This window comes from Dryobates pubescens, chromosome 11, assembly GCF_014839835.1.
Source record: "Dryobates pubescens isolate bDryPub1 chromosome 11, bDryPub1.pri, whole genome shotgun sequence".
NCBI lineage: Eukaryota > Metazoa > Chordata > Aves > Piciformes > Picidae > Dryobates > Dryobates pubescens.
This window is the reverse complement of record NC_071622.1, coordinates 15196407-15215252: the sequence shown is the minus strand read 5'-3', so window position 1 is coordinate 15215252 and position 18846 is coordinate 15196407. Positions and strand designations below refer to the sequence as shown.

Here is an 18846-nt window from a genome sequence, read left to right as displayed (position 1 = left end):
AACAAATGAATGAAATTGCACCTACATACCTTGCAACTGAATCTTATTTTCGGGACTCTGAACCAGAACAGAGCTGACAGAATCTAGGTTGTCATAGTTACTGCAGCCAAGAGGACCAGTCCGCATCTCTGTTACCTGATGGTGAAGGAATGCAAAAACATTTGCTATGTTATTTGGAACAGACTGAGGAGTTCAGATGTTTTTTTTTTGATAAAGTTTCCCTTTAATTCATCTGGTGGTACATTTCGGACATAATTAAGGAGAAATAGCTCATTTTAGCTATAAAAAGTATGACTGCAAAATGTTTTACCAGTACCACAAACCACAGGGAGTGCCATTTCTGTGACAGAGAATCCATACAAATACTTTAGCTGACCAACATTCTACAGACAATTTATTTCTTCATAACTGTGAGAATTAGAATGAGTTTAATAAATGTGGTGCATAAATACAAAGACAGGTAAAACTCGTGCACATGGCAACTTCTTTCTGAAATCACAAGGAAAATGCTGACTTTTCCTGTGTAGCACCACAGGATTCAGAAGGAAAGTCCTTTTATGAGTGGTATTAATAACTACAGCAGCAGTGGGAGGGGTCCAGAACTGGACCCAGCACTCGAGGTGTGGCCTAACCAGTGCAGTGTACAGGGGCAGAATGACCTCCCTGCTCCTGCTGGCCACACTGTTCCTGATACAGGCCAGGATGCCATTGGCCCTCTTGGCCACCTGGGCACACTGCAGGGTCATGTTCAGCCTACCATCAACCAGTACCCTCAGGTCCCTCTCTGCCTGGCTGCTCTCCAGCCACTCTGACCCCAGCCTGTAGCACTGCATGGGGTTGCTGTGGCCAATGTGCAGAACCCAGCACTTGGATGTGTTAAAATTTCAGCCCATTTCCTTTCCTATCACCTGATACTAGGGAGAAGACACTGAATCCCATCCTCTGAACTTGAGACATCCTGCCTACAAGGTCACAGAATTCAAATGCATCTAAATTTATCAAAACAGAGTCGCCACAAGTCAAGTTCTGACTTAACAGTTGAGGATTGTTCTTGGCAACAAGCAGTTATTTAAATGAGTAAGTAACAGTCATAAAACCCCCAACAAGTGATTTTATATGCTTCATGGAATATTATAGATATTTTGAAGTGTCAACAAAAGAAATACAAAAGACAAATTCTTGTTTAAATGTTATTCTAAGCCAAAAAGAGAAAAAGTAAAAAAGCTTTGATGTAAATTCTCAACAATGAAGCACTGAAGGTCTTAGTGCTGTGATGATCAGTGGGCAGCCAGGCATCTCCAGAATCAGAGCAGGCACCACCTCAGCTGTTTTTCTTTTACTGTACATGGAGTCAAAGCAAAATGCCAAACCCGTAGAGACCGTGATCTCACATTTTCAGCGCTGGGTTGGGTGCTGTAGAAAATTCATGGGTTTGTAGTTGCTTCCACTTTTTATCAACACCAGGCAGAAAGAAGAAAGAAGAAGTGGAATAAAAGTGATATGAAGCCATAGGAGGAAATACTGGCCATGAGGTATGGCCCTAGTCTCCTTTACTGACAAAGTGCAACCTATTCATCTAACATACACCCTTCCAAACTGCTCCCAGACACTATCCTGGAACTTCTTAACTCTCTTCCTGTTATCACCCCAGTGGCTGTGGCCAGATTTACACTGATTTAGTTTTTAATTAAAATACTCCTATTTTCTGTTATGTCAGGGTGTCATATTCTGCTCTGGATCTCCTGGAATAGAAACTTAATTACAGGGTCAAGGAGCCCATTTCCAAAATACACACCTTCACCTTGTCTGAGATGCAAACAGACAACTAACATGGATAACTGAAATAATGCCTGAATGTTCATGTTGCTTTGTGTTACCTGGCTGGCTCTCTTACAGTCTGTGCTACCAGCAGCACATGTGGGTGGCTGCAGCTGGATGAGGTTATCCTTGAAAACACTGAGATTTCAAGATCGTGTCCTCCTTTTGCAAAGCTAATACAAAATCTCATGGTGTTCCAAGCTCTTGGCACTTTGAACTGCTGTTCCTCAGAGTGGAGAAGAGCTTTTGCAATGCCAGCAGCCCATGGAGAGGACACACAGAACTGGCTTCAGCCAGACCAGTCAGCAGAGTGCCAGCTGCTCAAGGAAACAAGATGGAGTCAGGGTGTCTCCTATCTGCACATATTTGGCAGCCTTTAATATTTATGCCAGGGCCAGATTTACTGTGTTTTATGACTAATCACCCTGAATCACCACAGAGATTCTTTCACAGGCATCAAGTTTGGTTTGGACATGGCTAGAATGACAATTTTGAAAATACTTTTGGTGATTCAGTCTTCTCCCTTGCCCAACAAGTGGAGTATTTATACAATAACAAGGGCATTCACCTACATTAAACAAGACAAAGAGCCAGAACACAATAAAGAATAGAGAGATGAATGTTATTATGAGCTTTATCCTGGTTCTGAAAGATTATGCTCAGCCTTTATCTATGCAATTCTTTATTTAAAGATTCATTTATTTTAGTGCTGTTTTGGTTTCTGTATTATTATTGTTATTACTCTTTTCAACCATTTGTCTGTAAGTCAATGCAGCTTCATACAGATATATGAAATGTGGAAACTGTAAAGCCAGTCTGACAATTCCTTTCTTGTTATTCCTGAAATCGCCAAATAAGGGAGGTGAGGAAGCAGCTTTAGGATTATTGCATACCATTTTTTTTCATGCATCCTCATTCTTCATTGGAGTTATGCAAGACGTAGATAGAGACAACCACAGTTTTGGTTTGGGACTGATAGTGCTTGGTGCATTTAGGTGTGCCAAAAGGCACAATGAAGAAAAAACATCATTAAATGGTCTCTTTTTTTTAGCTTTTAGAAGATGGTTGTATAAATCCACTGATTTGAAACAAAACTGTAGATAGCACAGAATTGCAGAATGTTAGGGGTTGGAAAAGACCTTGAAAGATCATCAAGTCCAACTCCGCTGCGAGAGCAGGATCACCTAGGTCATACAGGCACACATCCAGGTGGGTTTTGAATATCTCCAGAGAAGGAGACTCCACAACATCTCCTGACAGCCTATTCTAGGGCTTTTTCACCCTCACAGGGAAAAAGGTTTTCCATATGTTTTTGTGGAACCGCCTCTGTTCCAGCTTGCACCCTTGTCCTATCATTGGACATCACTGAGCAAAGCCTGGCTCCATCCTCCCAAGCAGCACTGCTCTTCACATCTGAATAGAATAGAATAGAATAGACCAGACCAGGTTGGAAGAGACCTTCGATATCATCGCATCCAAACCATCATCCAACACCACCTAATCAACTAAACCATGGCACCAAGCACCCCATCAAGTCTCTTCCTAAACACTTCCAGTAATGGAGACTTCACCACCTGAACATGAATGAGGTCACCCCTCAGGTTCCTCTTCTCCAAGCTAATGACACACAACTCCCTCAGCCTTTCCTCAGTAGGGAGATGTTCCACAGCCTTCAGCATTTTTGTGGCTCTGTGCTGGACTCTTTCAAGTAGTTCCTTGAGGTCTTTCTTGAACTGAGTGGTCCAGAACTGGGCTCAATTTTCCAGATACATATAGAACTGAGTGTGGGTAGATTTTGGGATGACTTATACATTTATCATGGTTAGAGGTAAGCAACAAAGTAGTGTTCTAATAATAGGAATAACAAATAATACTCTATAAATAAACATTTTGTTTTCACTCAAATCAATATATGCATACTGTTTGTTCTTTTTCCTTCTCTAAGTATTCTTGCCTTCCTTTACCTATTCCTTTGCTCTAGTATTCTTAGCTTCTGTATAGAAAATACATTGTAAGAAGAAAATCAAGATGTGTAGTCCTCATATCCAAAAATGCAATAAAAATCATCCAAATTCCAGCTTTTCATAGACATCAGAGGTCAAAGGGCTGTAGTTGCATATGTTCTGTACAATTCCAACTCAATAAACATTGTAAATTGGAAAGGAAATAAAAGAGTGGTTGATAAATGAAAGCTTCACATTTCTGTAAAATTGTCTGGTGAAGTGCAAGGATTTCATTTTGGGGTAACTTGTTTTGATAACAAAGCAGACTATAAAGGGGGTGGGGGGAGGGAGAGGGGGAGAAGGAAAGAGGAAAAAAAAAAGAAGAAAAGATCCAGAAGTATGAATACTGTTTTGATCCAAGCATTACTGAAATCAGTGATGCTTTGGTATTTTTTGTTTCAGCAACAATAGAAACAAAATTGGAAGGGCAACAGCACTTCTTTAATTATCTTCCAAGCAGAGAAGCATGACTGTATGCAGTCCAAAAGATCACAGCTGAAGAGTGATTTGTCTAGAAGTGTACAATAAAAGATGAACCAAGTAGAGGAAGGGAAGGTAAAAAGGCAAGACAGAATATGCTAAGAACTGATTGTGTATGAGCAAAGAGTATCACAACCACACATTTATTTTGTAGGAACTAGACCTGCAGTCCATACCGACCACTAACATGCAAAGCAAAATACTGCAGAACAAAGTTATTTAATAACCAAAACCCCCTAAGAATCAGTAACAAAATATGTGTGAAGCCATCTGACGTGAGCCAGGCAGCCTATTCTCAAGTGCCTTGTTTTCAAAGATTATCACAGAACAGGTTTCCCTGGGCAGCGGGGTTTTCAGTTCCCAGAAATAAACTCTAACATTCAGCATTAATGAGACAAATGCCTACAGTTTTCAGTCAGTTAAATCTCATAACCATGGTGATAACGACCCGATTATAAGTGCACTGAGAACATACCTCCTAGCACTTAAGCAGGGCTGAATTCTTGTGATATCAGTGGGTAGCAGTACCCTGGGAAACAGCGTGATTTTTTTTGTCCAGGATAATTAAGCCTATAGAAGACTTCCCTAATAAAAGGGAAATATCCTTCTGCAGAGGTTTTGTTCCTGGTGCCCCCTTTTAAATGCACATAGCTAATATTCCTAACTACATGCACATGCAGAGGTGGTCTGGTCTTGCATAAAGGACCATCCTCTTCAGCAAGACTGTAAAAATGTATTTGGTTTGTAAGGAAGATAACTAAGCCAATGCAAAGGAGAAGGAGAGAGACAATGCTAGACACTTCAAAACAGGCAGCTGCGTTTATATTCGTACAAACCTCTTTAATATTTTAAACATTAAAATCATGATTTAGAGCAAACTCATTATATATAGATGACTACTCATGGAAGAAGGTCTCTTCTGAAGGGCTGGTGCAGAGAGAGCGAAGGGCAAAATTGTGGAGAGGAGAGAAACCTGAAGACTTTGGGGTTCTGCTGTATGATTCTTTTATCAACCCCACCCTCAGGACTTGTCTTCCAGCCTGTGTTCCCACACACTCCCATCACTGGATGTTCTGCAGCCACTGCTCATTTCACCTTAAAAAAGTTGATCAAATGAATATGAACTAAATGTACTTTCTATTTAGTGGATCTCCTGCCAGCTTCCTTTGTTTTTCCCCCCCAGCTCAATGGTTTTTCACAAAAGTACCTTTCTTTCAGCACTTGCCTTTACCACGCAATAGCTGCTGCCCTACTTGTGTCATTGAGCATATTAAAGGACTCCCACTAATTAGTGTGTAATTAAAATAAATCAAATCTTCTGAATGCTCCAAGCACTGACACTTTCTATGCTACCAGCTAGATGAACATTTCTGAAAGAGGTACAGACCAACCAACAGCACCCACAATGTCAGGGGCTGCCTGAATGTTTTCAATTGTATTTTTGTTTTAATTACCAGCACTCTAAAACAATGTCTCCCAGGCATGGAACATCTTCAACACATTTTCCAGCAGCAGTACTGATAGTACAGGACTGACTTAATTTGAAGAGCCCCGTAACTCGTTGCTTCCACATTGTTTTACTTTCATCTGCTGTTGTAAGTTGGAACAGGAACACTTAATTTGATTATCCTGCACGTGAAATAAATGTTTAAAATTCTATTCATTTTGTTAAAAGTGGAATAGAAACTTCTTTCAAGATTTTGGACAAGGAGATGGCTTCCAGTTTCACTGACTGTAGCGATGAAGTTTCCCAAGACATCACAGTAATCCCCCCATTCCCTCTCCTTTGTTTTGGCACCTTGAGGAATTTACTGTGAACCAGACTTCTACTTTACAGCAATAGTGAAATGCAAATGTAATGTCACCACATAAAGCATTAAATCCCAAGGAAATCAGAATATTCTAGGAACTGGAAATTAACTCAAATGATTTGAATTCTGCTCTGAGGTTAAATTTGTGAAGAAAATTGTGATTAATTTAAGGCTGTTTAGGTTCATCAGATAGGGAGCAGTCGCCTACCTGTAAAATTCTATTCCATGCTATCTCAGAGAGCAGTTTATTGCATGTAAATTCCAAGGGAATCCACAAGAACATTGAAAAAAAACAAGACAGCAGCTGTTCTTTGTGAGCTAGAACAGACCTGATCCTTTTGAGGAATTTGATTTCTCAGCACAGAGAGGCACTTTCTGAAGTTCAGGGCAGGTTTGCACAGCCAGGGCCTGCTTCTAGCTGATGGGGAGAGTTCCTTCCAAGGGCTAATCTACAGAAAGGCTCTTCCTTAGACTTGTTCCTCTGTACACCAAGGGCACTGCCCCAGCTTGTGCCCCACCTTAGGCCACAGGAAGGCAGAGGTGGCGCCTGTGGGGAGGAGCAGACAAGAGAGGTGACCATCAGCTGACTAACAACAGCTTGCATCCCTTGGATGGAATCTTCAGGAGAAAGCTGAGGGATCAGCAGGGTCAAGCCTCTTCTTCAATAGTCAGTGTCCCAGGAGGGCTCTGTCCCTTCTGCTTTTGATCCTCATTCATGTATTTCTGAATTCAGTTTCAGAATGTATCTCCCAAATCTGGTTCCCATGTGCTACTGAGTCCAGTCTGGGACTTGCCCAGTGCCTGTCCCCAGCATCAGTGGTGCCAATGGTGCTCTCATTGCTATCATGGGTTGGGTTCCATATCGGTTTGTCTCTTTGTTTCTATTCCATTGGATTGTTCTTCTTTCCATCCCAGTTGGGTTATTTTCTTTCACACCCCATCAGTCTCTTCCCTTTGGGAAGGCAGAGGCATACATGGAGAGCTTCTGGCACTCATCTAGTGGCTGGCCCAGCCCTGACCCCTTGATGAAATATATCTCAGCTATGAACTAGCAGGAAACACATAGAGATTGAACTAATTTCTAAAGATAGGGATCAGGTAGGGAGAGGAAATTAATAACTCCTTATACTGTAATGCTTTCTACAGACTGCAACACTCCTGTGGCTATGGAAATTGAAAAGTGAGGATTTACCCCAGCTGAAGTCAAAGGCAGCTTTGACAGTTCTGGCATCAGAGCCACAGTTTACCCTTTTCAAGTACATTTTAAATCCACTGCATGCCAGGTGCTATGTTCCCATGCATCCTTATGTAAAACAACTGAAAAGTTTGCAGAAAAGGTGTCCCTGACCACAACAAGGGGATTTCAATTAGATGGCCTCTTCCAATTCAAACCATTCTGTGATACTAAATGAGGCTCTTGGAAAAGCTGTCACAGGGCAGCAGTGGCAGAGCCTTTGTTGTCTGCACTTTCAGAAATCAAGGCTGTGTCAGCCTCACAGAGAGAATAAGGACAGGCCTTGTCTTGGAAAGAGTAAGCTATCTCTTTTAATTAACCTTGAAGAATAAATGAGAGTGTCTTATGGAGAACTTATAGACTTAAAAAAATATAATAAGAGCTGAGTATTTTGTTTCAGTTTACTTTTGGATACTTCTGCTTTCCTGTGTCTTATTTAAATGAATATTAGTATTATTTTTTTCACAACTTTTATTGCCTGAGGAGACAATCAGGCAACTAGCAATAAATGAAATCTGTATATTTTCTTTAGAAGATAAAATTAGAAACAAAAAGGACAGCACAGATACAAATTAAAATAATATTTCATGCTCATAAAATCTCAAGGTGTCTGCAGAAAGCAAAACCAGAGAGACCTGAAGTAAAGCCCCACTCCCAACCTTCCATGCTTTTCCAAACTCCATTGCTATATAAAGGACAAAAAGCTCTAAAGGAGTCTTGGGGTGTGTACAGTAAAGGAAGACCATCTGCCTACATTTAGCCCCACTGCAAAATCGCTTGCAAAGGCTTCCCAGGAGTCTTAGGAATAGGATTTATGTCTTCATGGCTCAGTTCCAATGTGCACTGCTGAGGCTGTTGGGATTTTTCACTGTCCCCCTATTAGTTTCAAGAAGACGACCTGATTTGGCTAGTTGTAAAGGAAAATCATTTTCTTAGGTTGGGAAAGGATGAACAAAAAAATAAAGTCTTTCTTGAATCACTTTTCTGATACCTTTAATGTGATCAATTAAACAGAAATTATATGTATATGTTATATTTTAAGAGAGGAAAACAAAAAAACAAACAACAAAAGAAACAACAAAACAAACAAGCCAGACCACACCAACCAACCAAAACCAAACCAAACCAAACCAAACCAAAGAACAAAAAAAAACCCAAACAAACCCAAACCAAACAACTGAAAAACCAAGAATAAACAAAAAAAATGTGCTAAAGAAAATAATGTTAAAGATTTATATTAGGACCTAAAATAACAAAAATTATTTAAAGTCTTTAAGCTTGAAAGTGATAAGGGCAGGTTAATTAAGAACCAGATTTTCCATAGAGATCCTGCCTCTGATTATATATTTCTCTGCAATTCTAAAACTTAATTGCAATATTTTTTTTTTTGGCAATATCTCTAAAAATTTACTATTTAAAGCTATTTCCAGCTCTTATATTTCCTCCCCTGGAGAGCATGCAAACTCCTGATTTATTTTTGCCCTCCACAGCACTGCAATTCCTAACACTCTGCACCTCACTTACATGACATCTGCAGCAGGATGTTTTACATGTCCACTTGATTTTACCGTACTCCACTCAAACTACCTCTGATGGGGCTGTCATTCCAGCTTCTCAAAAGAAATCACATTACTGGCTGCCTGGGTCACATAAATGTTTTTAGGCATTTATTTTTAGGCTATATCCTCATTACTTCCCACCCATTTACTTCCTCTGGTAAATGATTGCAACACATTTGCCCTTTCTGTCTCATTGGTACAGCCAACTCTCAATGCAGAGTTTTGCTAAACTCTTCCTTTTTTATGCTACTGGTTTTCACAAGCTTTCCTGCATATTTGAGGGTCTGCCTACGGAGTTAGTAGTTAGAACTGATCTAGAATTCCATCATTAAATCCTCATCAGATGTTCCAACTAAAGAGTCTATGAAAGCCAATCTTCACCTTTAAATCCCACAGATGTATGAAGAGACATGGAAAGAATATCTAAGACTAGAATCTACTTCCACGTATTGCTGCAGTAAATAAGTACCGCACACACAGTGCATGACTAGATATTGCATGCCTCTTCCTCACTGTGTAGGGGTGCAAATTCTATAGCAAAGTTACTATGAACACTGAAACCTTTCAGCAGCTTCTTATTCATCCCTAAGCTTAATTCTTTTGACTCTGAGTCTTCACCTGAGATATTCTTCCTAATCATAGAATCACAAAAAGGACCCTAAAGGTCATCTATTTCCACCCCTCTACCATGGTCAGGGACACCTTCCACTAGACAAGGCTTCTCAAGTCCCCATCCAATCTGACCTTCATGTCATAGATTCACAGATTGCATCGGATTGCAAGGGACTCTCAAAGGTCATGTTGTCCAGCCCCTCCTGCAGTCAGCAGGAATATCTCCAACTAAATCAGTCTGGCAAGGGCCACATCAAGTCTGACCCTGAACGTCTTCAGGGATAGGGACTCAACCACATCCCTGGGAAACCTATTCCGATTATTTCACCACTGCCATCGTGAAGAACTTCCTCCTTATGCTCAACCTACATTTACTCTGCTCCAGTCTCAAATTGTTGCCCCTCATCCTAGCACTACAAGCCCTTATAAGTAGTCTTTCTCCAGCCTTCCTATATCACAGTATCACAGTATAACTAAGGCTGGAAGAGACCTTGAGGACCATCGAGTTCAACCTGTCTCCACAGACCTCATGACTAGACCATGGCACCAAGTGCCACGTCCAATCCCCTCTTGAACACCTCCAGGGATGGTGACTTCACCACCTCCCTGGGCAGCACATTCCAATGACGAACGACTTGCTCGGTGAAGAACTTTCTCCTCACCTTGAGTCTAAACCTCCCCTGGCACAGCTTGAGACTATAGGTTCCCTTCAGATAATGAAGTGTGGTTATAAGGTTTCCTTGGAGCCTGCTGTTCTCTGGTATGAACAGCTGCAATTCTTTCAGCCCTCTGTTCAGCTTGGTGGCCCTCCCCTGCCCCTGCTCCAGGAGGTCCATGTCTCTCTTTTTTGACCTACTCATGGGCAGTAGCTGTTAGAATGTGAAGGACTCTCTATTCATTGAAGGGTGCTAAAGTAAGTTTCTCAACCCATGAAAAAACCACTGCAAAGCCAGGCTAAAGACCAGATTAAAATCCATGCACAACTGTGTGCTTCCAAATCAGTGCTGGCATGTTCTGCTTTGACTGTGTTGTTCAATATGGTCACTGAGGATCTCAAAGGACTGTGACCCTTCTCAGTTGTCTGGGTTTATTTATTTTAGTTTCAGTTTTAAAGGGAAAATGACAACAACAACAGAAAGAATATGAAACATTTAAGAAACTGAAGTATGAATTGTTTATAAGTTTTTGACAACTGTGATGGTAAGTGTTGTATGAGTGCTGTTAAGGTCTCTTGTTTACATATATATTTATAATCTGCTTAGGCTGTGGCAGTCTTTATCTTCTTGGGATGTTTTCTCCCTTCTCCCTAGACTAAACTCCATCACTGATTTAATAAAGCCCTTCATTTTCTTGTGATCTCTCATGTGGCACGGTCTATCCTTAGTTGTTTTGAGGCATGGGTTTGGGTTTTGTTTAGAAGAGAAGAATAGATGTCTAAAGTCTTTCCAAAACACATATCCTCACATCTCCATTATGTGCTGTTTTGTTGCTTCGCAAGCATTTCCTGCTGGGTTACCAACTCACTGGTGATGCTGTAACTCCATGCACTCATTACTCCTCTACACACACTGCTGAAAATATAATGAGACAGAGGACTTTGGATTAGAGGCTGCTAAAACACATCCTTTTACGAGTGTCATGCTGCAGCTGCTGTGATGTATCGTGTCAATTATGCTGCTGAGGATGCATTCCGAGAGCGCTTAGTAAAACACGTTATTGCATTAACTTGCTTTTTCTCCCCTTTTCTCTCACTCCCTGAAAGAGTGAGGGCCAGATTCTGAAAGGAATTGTACTGCTTTACACCAGCTGATGAGCTGACCTCTACGTTACCTTTCAGAGAAAGCAGCCCTGGAGTTTCGATTTAATTAAAACTCAACTGTCCAAATGAATTAAAGTTGTTTTTAATATCATCACCTCAAATTCCTGAATAGGATATGGAAATAAATCCCTAACCTTTGCACTTGGTGTGTTCCTAGAATTAGTTAATGGCCCACACAGAGCAGTCACAAGATTTCATTACACCTGAGATGAATTTGATCCAAAGATCTCCTCCACAGCTCTCAGACATAAACACATTTCAGTTTCCTAACAAGACAAACACTGATATTGTTTGGCAGAACATGGTACAAAGGCATCTTAGCTATCTGAAACTGGACTAAATGCAGAAAAATAAGGGATGTAGCTACGGTGGTCCAGCAAATAAACCCTGCTGGGAAACACAGTGTGTTATTTTGGGTGCACTACCGTGCTACAGCACTCATGTCATGTCCTGTGCTTCACATTTTATTGATGTTAGTACCATGTTAGTTTACAGTCTCTGTGATGTGCTTCGTGACATGAGTTCAGAGACCACAATGCCAACATTTTGATAACAGATGCCTAAACTTACCTGTCCAAATCCACAGTTTAACTCAGGTTAGTGAATCGCAGAATCATAAAGTGATTTGGATTGGAAGGGATCTTAATGGTCATCTAGTTCCACCCACCCACTGTCATGAGCAGGGACTTCTTCCACAAGACCAGATTGCTCAAAGGATTTATCCAACCTGGCCTTGAACATCTCCTGGCAGGGGACATCCACAGCCTCCCTGAGCAACCTGTTACAGTGTCTCACCACCCTCACTGTAAAGAATTTCTTCCTGATATCCAGTCTAAATGTCTCTTTTCCCAGCTTGAAGCCATTGCCCCTCATCCTAATACTACAAGCCCTTACAATAAAAGCATCTTTAGGAGCCAGGTGATGCTCAAAATACAGCAGAAGCTAGATGCCTGATTGCAGGTCTTAGTTCCTCTGGAAAAATTAAGTAATGGCCCACATTTAAATTTAAAAATCCATACTTAGACATCTTAGACCTGATTCTGTGGCACCACTTTAATAATGAGTAGGATTTTCAAAGTAATCTGTAAAAAGTGTTCAGTTCTCACAAAAGTGTTATGGGAGTCGACCATATCAAAGCAAAGATTTGGGAGCACAATTTCTACCTATTTCCTGAAAATCTTAATTTTTAACTTCTCCTTTGAAAAATGTCAACCTTTGGTCTTATGTGAAGGCATTTTGATATCCCAAGAGAGTGGAGAACTTGGAATTTCAGAACAGACCTGAAAAATTCTTGTCCTTGAAAATCTATACTGAAGCTTTTCTTTGATGTCTTTGATGTCACTATTCCTACAAAATGGGGAACCCACCCTTTTTTGTATGTGGACAGTGAATTCCATCTTGTTCCCTAAATTCTCTTTAGTCAAACTTATATTAACTACTTCATTTATACAAAGGAGTCAGCAAATAGTTGACATTACAGGTCTTTCCAGGACTGTGATTTAACAGCTTACAGCTCTTGCTAGGCGCAATCTTTTGAGCTTCCCAAGTGGCAAGGGTCAGGGCTGGGCTGGCCACTAGGGACGCTCCATGAACATTTCTGCCTTCACAAAGGGAAGAGAAAGGAAAGAAGGGAGAGAGACTGATGGGGTAGGAAAGAAACTAAACCATCTGGGTTGGAAAGAACAATCCAATGAAACAAAGAAACATGAACTAATATGGAATCCAAACACTGATGGCAGAGAGGTCACCATTGGCACCACTGATGTTAGTAGGGCCAGGCACTGCAGAAGTCCCAGAATGGGCTCAGCAGCAGATGGGAATCAGATTCAACAGCTTCATTGTGGAACACACGGATGAAGATCAAAGGCAAAACAGAGCCCTCCTGGAACAACAGCCAGTGAACCAGTGAAGAGGTTTGATCAAACAGCTTTCTCCTGAAGATGCCATCCATGGGCATCAATCCCTTGTTGGGCAGTTGAGGGTCACCTGTCCCCACAGATGTTACCTCTGACATCCTGCCTCCCAAGGTGGGGCACAAGCTGTGGCAGTGCCCTTGGTCTTCCGAGAAGCGAGTTTAAGGCAGAGCCTTTCTGCAGACCAGCCCTTGGCAGGAACTCTCCCCATGACCACATGCCTGCTAGATGCAGTCCCTGGCTGTGCAAACCCATCCTGAGCTTCAGAAAGTGCCTCACTGGGCTGGGAAATGACAACACTGAACACTGGTCTAGCTCAGGCCAGGATACCAAGTTCTGATCATTTACAAGATTTCGCAGCTATAAATCTTAAATCCTCCCCACAACCTGAATGGGGAAATTGAGGGCAAGAAAGGTTCAAGCTCCAGATTTCAAGTGTCAGAAATGTAGCTGCTTGTACAAAACTGTGAAAACTCCACATTTAGAATTTGGCAGAAATCTGACAAAAGCTTGAGGGTTTATGGTGTGGCAGCATTTCTACTTTTGATTGCAGCAATTACTTGAACCCACAGAAAATCACATTCAAGTATGAGGTATGAAAGAAGGAAAATGAAGCAAGCAAGCTTTTTCAGACTAAACAAAGAAATAAAACAACCAAAAAAATCTGTCAGCATTTCTGTCCCAGTTTTGAGTCAGAAACTAATTTCATTACACTTAAGTTTCCTCTCTAACAGCCCACCATGAGTCATTCATGGGTTAATTATAGGTAATCAGATATACTTACCATCACAAGAGAGCCATGTTCTTACAAACTATTTGAAATCTAGAGTTTCTAGAGGCAACAAAATGCTTAGATCTCTCACAGAGAAAAAAAGAAAGGAAAAACAACAAAAAAAGTAGTTTGGGGGAAGAAAGAAAAGCAAATTACACAATAAAATTTAATTGAAATTAGAGGGCACATTCTCCAGGATGTTTATTCTTTCTCACTCAGATGGAATAAATGGGCTGTAATCTGGCTGCAAATAGCTGGTGGGAAATTCAATTTATGCATCTGTTCTTCGGTTGCCTCCTGTTCTCTTGTTGTGCTGCGGCTTTTTGGACCCTGAGATAGCACCTACACTGCATTCCCCTGCCCCAGCTCCCTTGAAGGATCATAGAATCATTCAGGCTGGAAAAGACCCCTGGGATCATCAAGTCCAACTATTACAGTATCACAGTATCACTAAGGTTGGAAGACACCTCGAGGATCATCGAGTCCAACCTGTCACCACAGCCCTCATGACTAGACCATGGCACCAAGTGCCATGTCCAATCTCCTCTTGAACACCTAATTAGTGCTACTCTACAATGTTCACCCCTAAACCATATCCCCAAGCACTACATTTAAAGTACCTTTAAACATATACAGGGATGGTGACCAGCTTGTTCCAATGTCTGACCACTTTCTGTGGACATTTTTTCCTAATGTCCAGTCTAAACCTCCCTTGTTGCAGTTTGAGGCCATTCCCTCTTGTTCTATTGCCAATTGCCTGCGACAAGAGACCAGCACCAACCTCTTTATAACATCCTTTTAGGTAGTTGTAGAGAGCGATGAGGTCTCCCCTTATCCTACTCTTCCTTAAACTAAACAGCCCCAGCTTCTTCAGTTGCTCTTCATAAGATTTGTTCTCCAAGGCCTACACCAGGGTTATTCCCCTCCTCTGCACTTGCTCTGGATAATGTACTCTGGAACGGAAGAAGCTGTCATTCACTTGATGAAGTAGCAGTGGTGACCTTGCCTAACATAATTGTGTTTATCCTTTTGCAGAATGCAGTGAGAATACTCAATAATGTTTCATTTACCATGAGACTGTTTTGTTTCTCTTGCATTGCCTACATGTTTGGACTTAATGTGGAAGTGGTTTTGTGCTCAGTTTTGGGCCTCTCACTCCAAGAGGGATTTTGAGATGCTTGAGCATATCCAGAGAAGAGCAACCAAGATGGCAAAGGGTCTCAAACACAAGACTTATGAGAAATGGCTGAGGGAACTGGGGTTGTTTAGCCTTCAGGAGAGGAGGCTGAGAGGAGACGTCATCATCCTCCTGGACTGCCGCAAAGGAATTGGTATCCAGTTTGGGTTGGTCTACTCTTACATGCAATAAAGGACAGGGCAAGAGGAAATGACCTCAAGTTACACCCTGGGAAGTTCAGTTTGGATGTTACAAATTTTTTTTACCAGGCACTGGAACAAGCTGCCCAGGGAGGTGGTGAAGTCACCATCTCTGGAGGTATTTAAAAGATTCATGGATTTGGTGCTGAGGGAAGTGGCTTAGTGCTAACAGCTCAGCAGCAGTGGTGGGATTGTGAGTGGTAGGCAAGCAGTTGGACTTGATGGTCTCAAAGGTCTCTTCCAATGTCAACAGTTCTATGATTCTGTGACTCTACGATTCATTAATGACAAAGGTGGATTTATGGCTTCTGGCAAACAGGAATTGGAGTAATTTGAGCAGGAGCATACTGCCATTTCTCAGCTACATTACATTCAAAAGACAGAGGAAATCTGTGCTATGCAGAGCTCTCTCCCTTCTACCCACCCTTGACAACATCTTTTAATTAGCTGTTAGGAGTATGGATGCATAGACTCAGGGTTGTACACCAAGGTCATTCTGCCAGTGGGCAATGACAGGATATGTCAGAATCACACTAGATGCTACAGAAACTCATGACCTTCGTGCTTTGTTCACACTATCCATCAATCAGCAAAGGAAAGAGGTCATTCATATGGATTAAGGTCATTGCATAGTGCCAGGTCTCAGGTCAGACCACCTTCCCCTGGGCCTCCAGCTATGGTTACATCTTCAATAGGTGCAAATTGGCACGGTTGTGCAGAGGAAGGAATAACACTGAGTTGGAAGAGCTGAGAATATTGCTTGTTAATGATACCACACATGGAAAGAACAACATTCTCCAGCTTTATTTGTATTCCATGCCTGCACAGGATTTTATTAAAGGAGAGGAGACCGCACCCCTTCATCCTAATAGGGATGCTAATAGGGAGAGCTAACAGCTACCAGTGCATCTGAAGAGAGATTTTCATCAGAAAAAGCCTCAAAACTGAGCATGCCATGGAAGTAATGTTGGATCTGTAATATTTCAAACACAACAGGATGTACATTCATGTAAATGTATATGCAAATCAGCTGCAGCCCTCAGGCACTTGGTGAGCTTCCAGTGAGGCCCTTGAAGCTGCAAACTGTTGATTTAGCATGTGAGCCTAACCACTTCCACTGAAAAGCATGCATTAAAACAATATTGAAAAAATGTATGTATCATGGACTTTTAAATAAGCTAAACATTAAAACAGGCTCTGGGTGGCTCCCATGGACATTGGATTTCTAATCAGAATATGTTGTGATTTTACCTTTCTTAATGTGGAATAAATAATGTATTGCCTATGTGATTAAAGCAAAGCCTCAATCTCTTAAACTCATGTTATCTTTATTTATGTCACAGCTAACTTGATTACAAATTGGATTAGTAAACTTGGTTCATCTCTCCCACTCCTTATGCTGTACATTAACAGAGTTTACACTGAATGTTTTTGGGTTTGTTTTGTTGTTTGTTTCGTTTGGTTGTTTTTTGTTTTTCACTAGATAAATAATTGTACATGGAGAGTTTAATTTTAGTTCTCACTTCTTAATGCTTTCCTTTCTCTGTGATGTAGTGATTGTGCATTACTTGGAAATTTTCCAATGCAAATTCAGTGTTTCAGGGATTTCTACAGCTGTTGCGATAGGTTTGTATTGGAGTTCTCTGATGCTTGTCAGAAGGGAGCTTTGGTAATTTCAGACAGCTTTCCTTGAACTCACTTTGCAAATCCTCCATCTTTTGTGCAGGGGGAAGGCTGTGAGCAGACTTGGGAGGGTTCAGCCCAGACACAGAAGATGCTGTGATTTAAAAAGCTGCACAGTAGTTTATGGCATAAAAAGCACTGGATTCACTCTCCTCCATGGAGCAGGAGAGGAAGGCTCAGAACTGGCTAAAGGCCACCCTGGTCCTCACATTGCTCAGAGGGTCATGTCTCTTGAACCAGCCCTCAAGTTGATGTGCTGGAACAGAGAGATCTGTCTCTAAAGCTCTGCAAAATCCAGTGGTCAAAATCAGACATCAACATATATGTGTTAATAAATAATCTTGAAATGCACTGCTTACACCATGGATCTAGAACGGGATTTGATGGTTTTCCAACTTAAACCCAGCAGTCTGCATGTGGGGAGAGAACAAAAAACAGCAACAACAACAAAAAAGCCTTTTCTGGCTGCTTAGTTGTTTCTCCTTTTCAACAGAAACAGGTTTTTTGTTCAGTTAAGTGTTCTGACAATAGAAATTTGTAATGCAAATGCTCCTCATCTCCCCATGAAAGCCAACTAAAAAGCAAGGGTTTCATCTATCAGCACAGTCGCATTTGATGTGAGAACCATTTCCTAGAGTCTCCTGCAGCAAATTAACCAAATCAGATTTGTTGATGAACTACAACTTACATTTGTATCCATCTGAGCAAAGGACTGCAGGACAAACAGTCATCTTGTTGTGTTTGTAGGAGACTTTAGACACGCACAGGTTCCATTACATGAACAGTTATTGATCAGGGTTGAGTTTTATATTGCAACACAAATCTGCCTTAAAAAAAAAAAAATCAGTGAATAGAGAGGAGGAATTTTTTTGAGATGCTGTTTTGTCTCTGCATGTTGGAGTGAACTAGAGAAAAGGAGGCTGGGGGAGGACCTTCCATCTCTCTACAATTCCCTGAAATGAGGTTGGGACTTGTTGGGGTTTGATCTCTTCTCCCAAGGAACAAGTGACAAGATGAGAGGAGGTGGGCTCAAATTAGGAAGGTTTAATTTGGACATGAGAAACAATTTCTTCCCTGGAGAAGTAGTAGAGTTCCCATCTCTGGAGGGGTATAAAAGATGATTTAAAAGGTGCTGAGGGACGTGGTTTAGTGGTGACCTGGCTATGCTGGGTTGACCGTTGGACTCAATGATCTTAAAGGTCTCTTCCAACTAAAATGATTTTATGATTTCATGATTCTGTGACTCTGTGTTCTGTCAGTTCAGTTAACACTGCTTAATTATAAATTACCTTACCAGAGAGGAAAATTTTGCACTTGGTTTGATGGAAGCAGTCTACTTTAAAATGTTGCTGCAATGAGACTGTGAAGACAAGTCACATCAGTGAGATGGGTAGCACAGTGTTCTGCAGCAAGACTGTGTGACTCTCTGTTGGATCTGCTGCACCATCAGCTGTACCATCTGAACAGCTAAAGGCCATCCTACACCTGTGGATGACCAACTCTGAGATGGGGTTTGATGCCATGTTGCTAGCTCACGATGGATGGGACAGGAGGAATATTCTCCATGTAGCTGCAGCTGAATTACATGGCTGCTGCCAAGCCACAAATTCAGGTTGTATACTTCTCACTGTAAAGGCCTTGGCACTCCCAAGGATGTAAATTTCTATTTACTTGAGCAACAGCTAAGGTAGATGGAAACTGCAGTTGGATTCAGATAGTCTTTAATGAAATTAACATAGAAAGATCCAATGAACACAACAGATTC

At 41.3% G+C, this 18846-nt stretch overlaps 1 protein-coding gene across 2 annotated transcripts in view; it reads right to left on the bottom strand.

Moving 5' to 3' along the window:
- Positions 1 to 18846, bottom strand: part of BRINP3 (BMP/retinoic acid inducible neural specific 3) — a 232250-nt gene that overhangs the window by 70007 nt on the left and 143397 nt on the right. For both annotated transcript variants that reach the window (XM_054165573.1, XM_054165574.1), the window contains exon 5: positions 30 to 135. In XM_054165573.1, coding sequence (XP_054021548.1) covers positions 30 to 135 — 106 coding nt within the window. The remainder of the gene's footprint in view (positions 1 to 29; positions 136 to 18846) is intronic.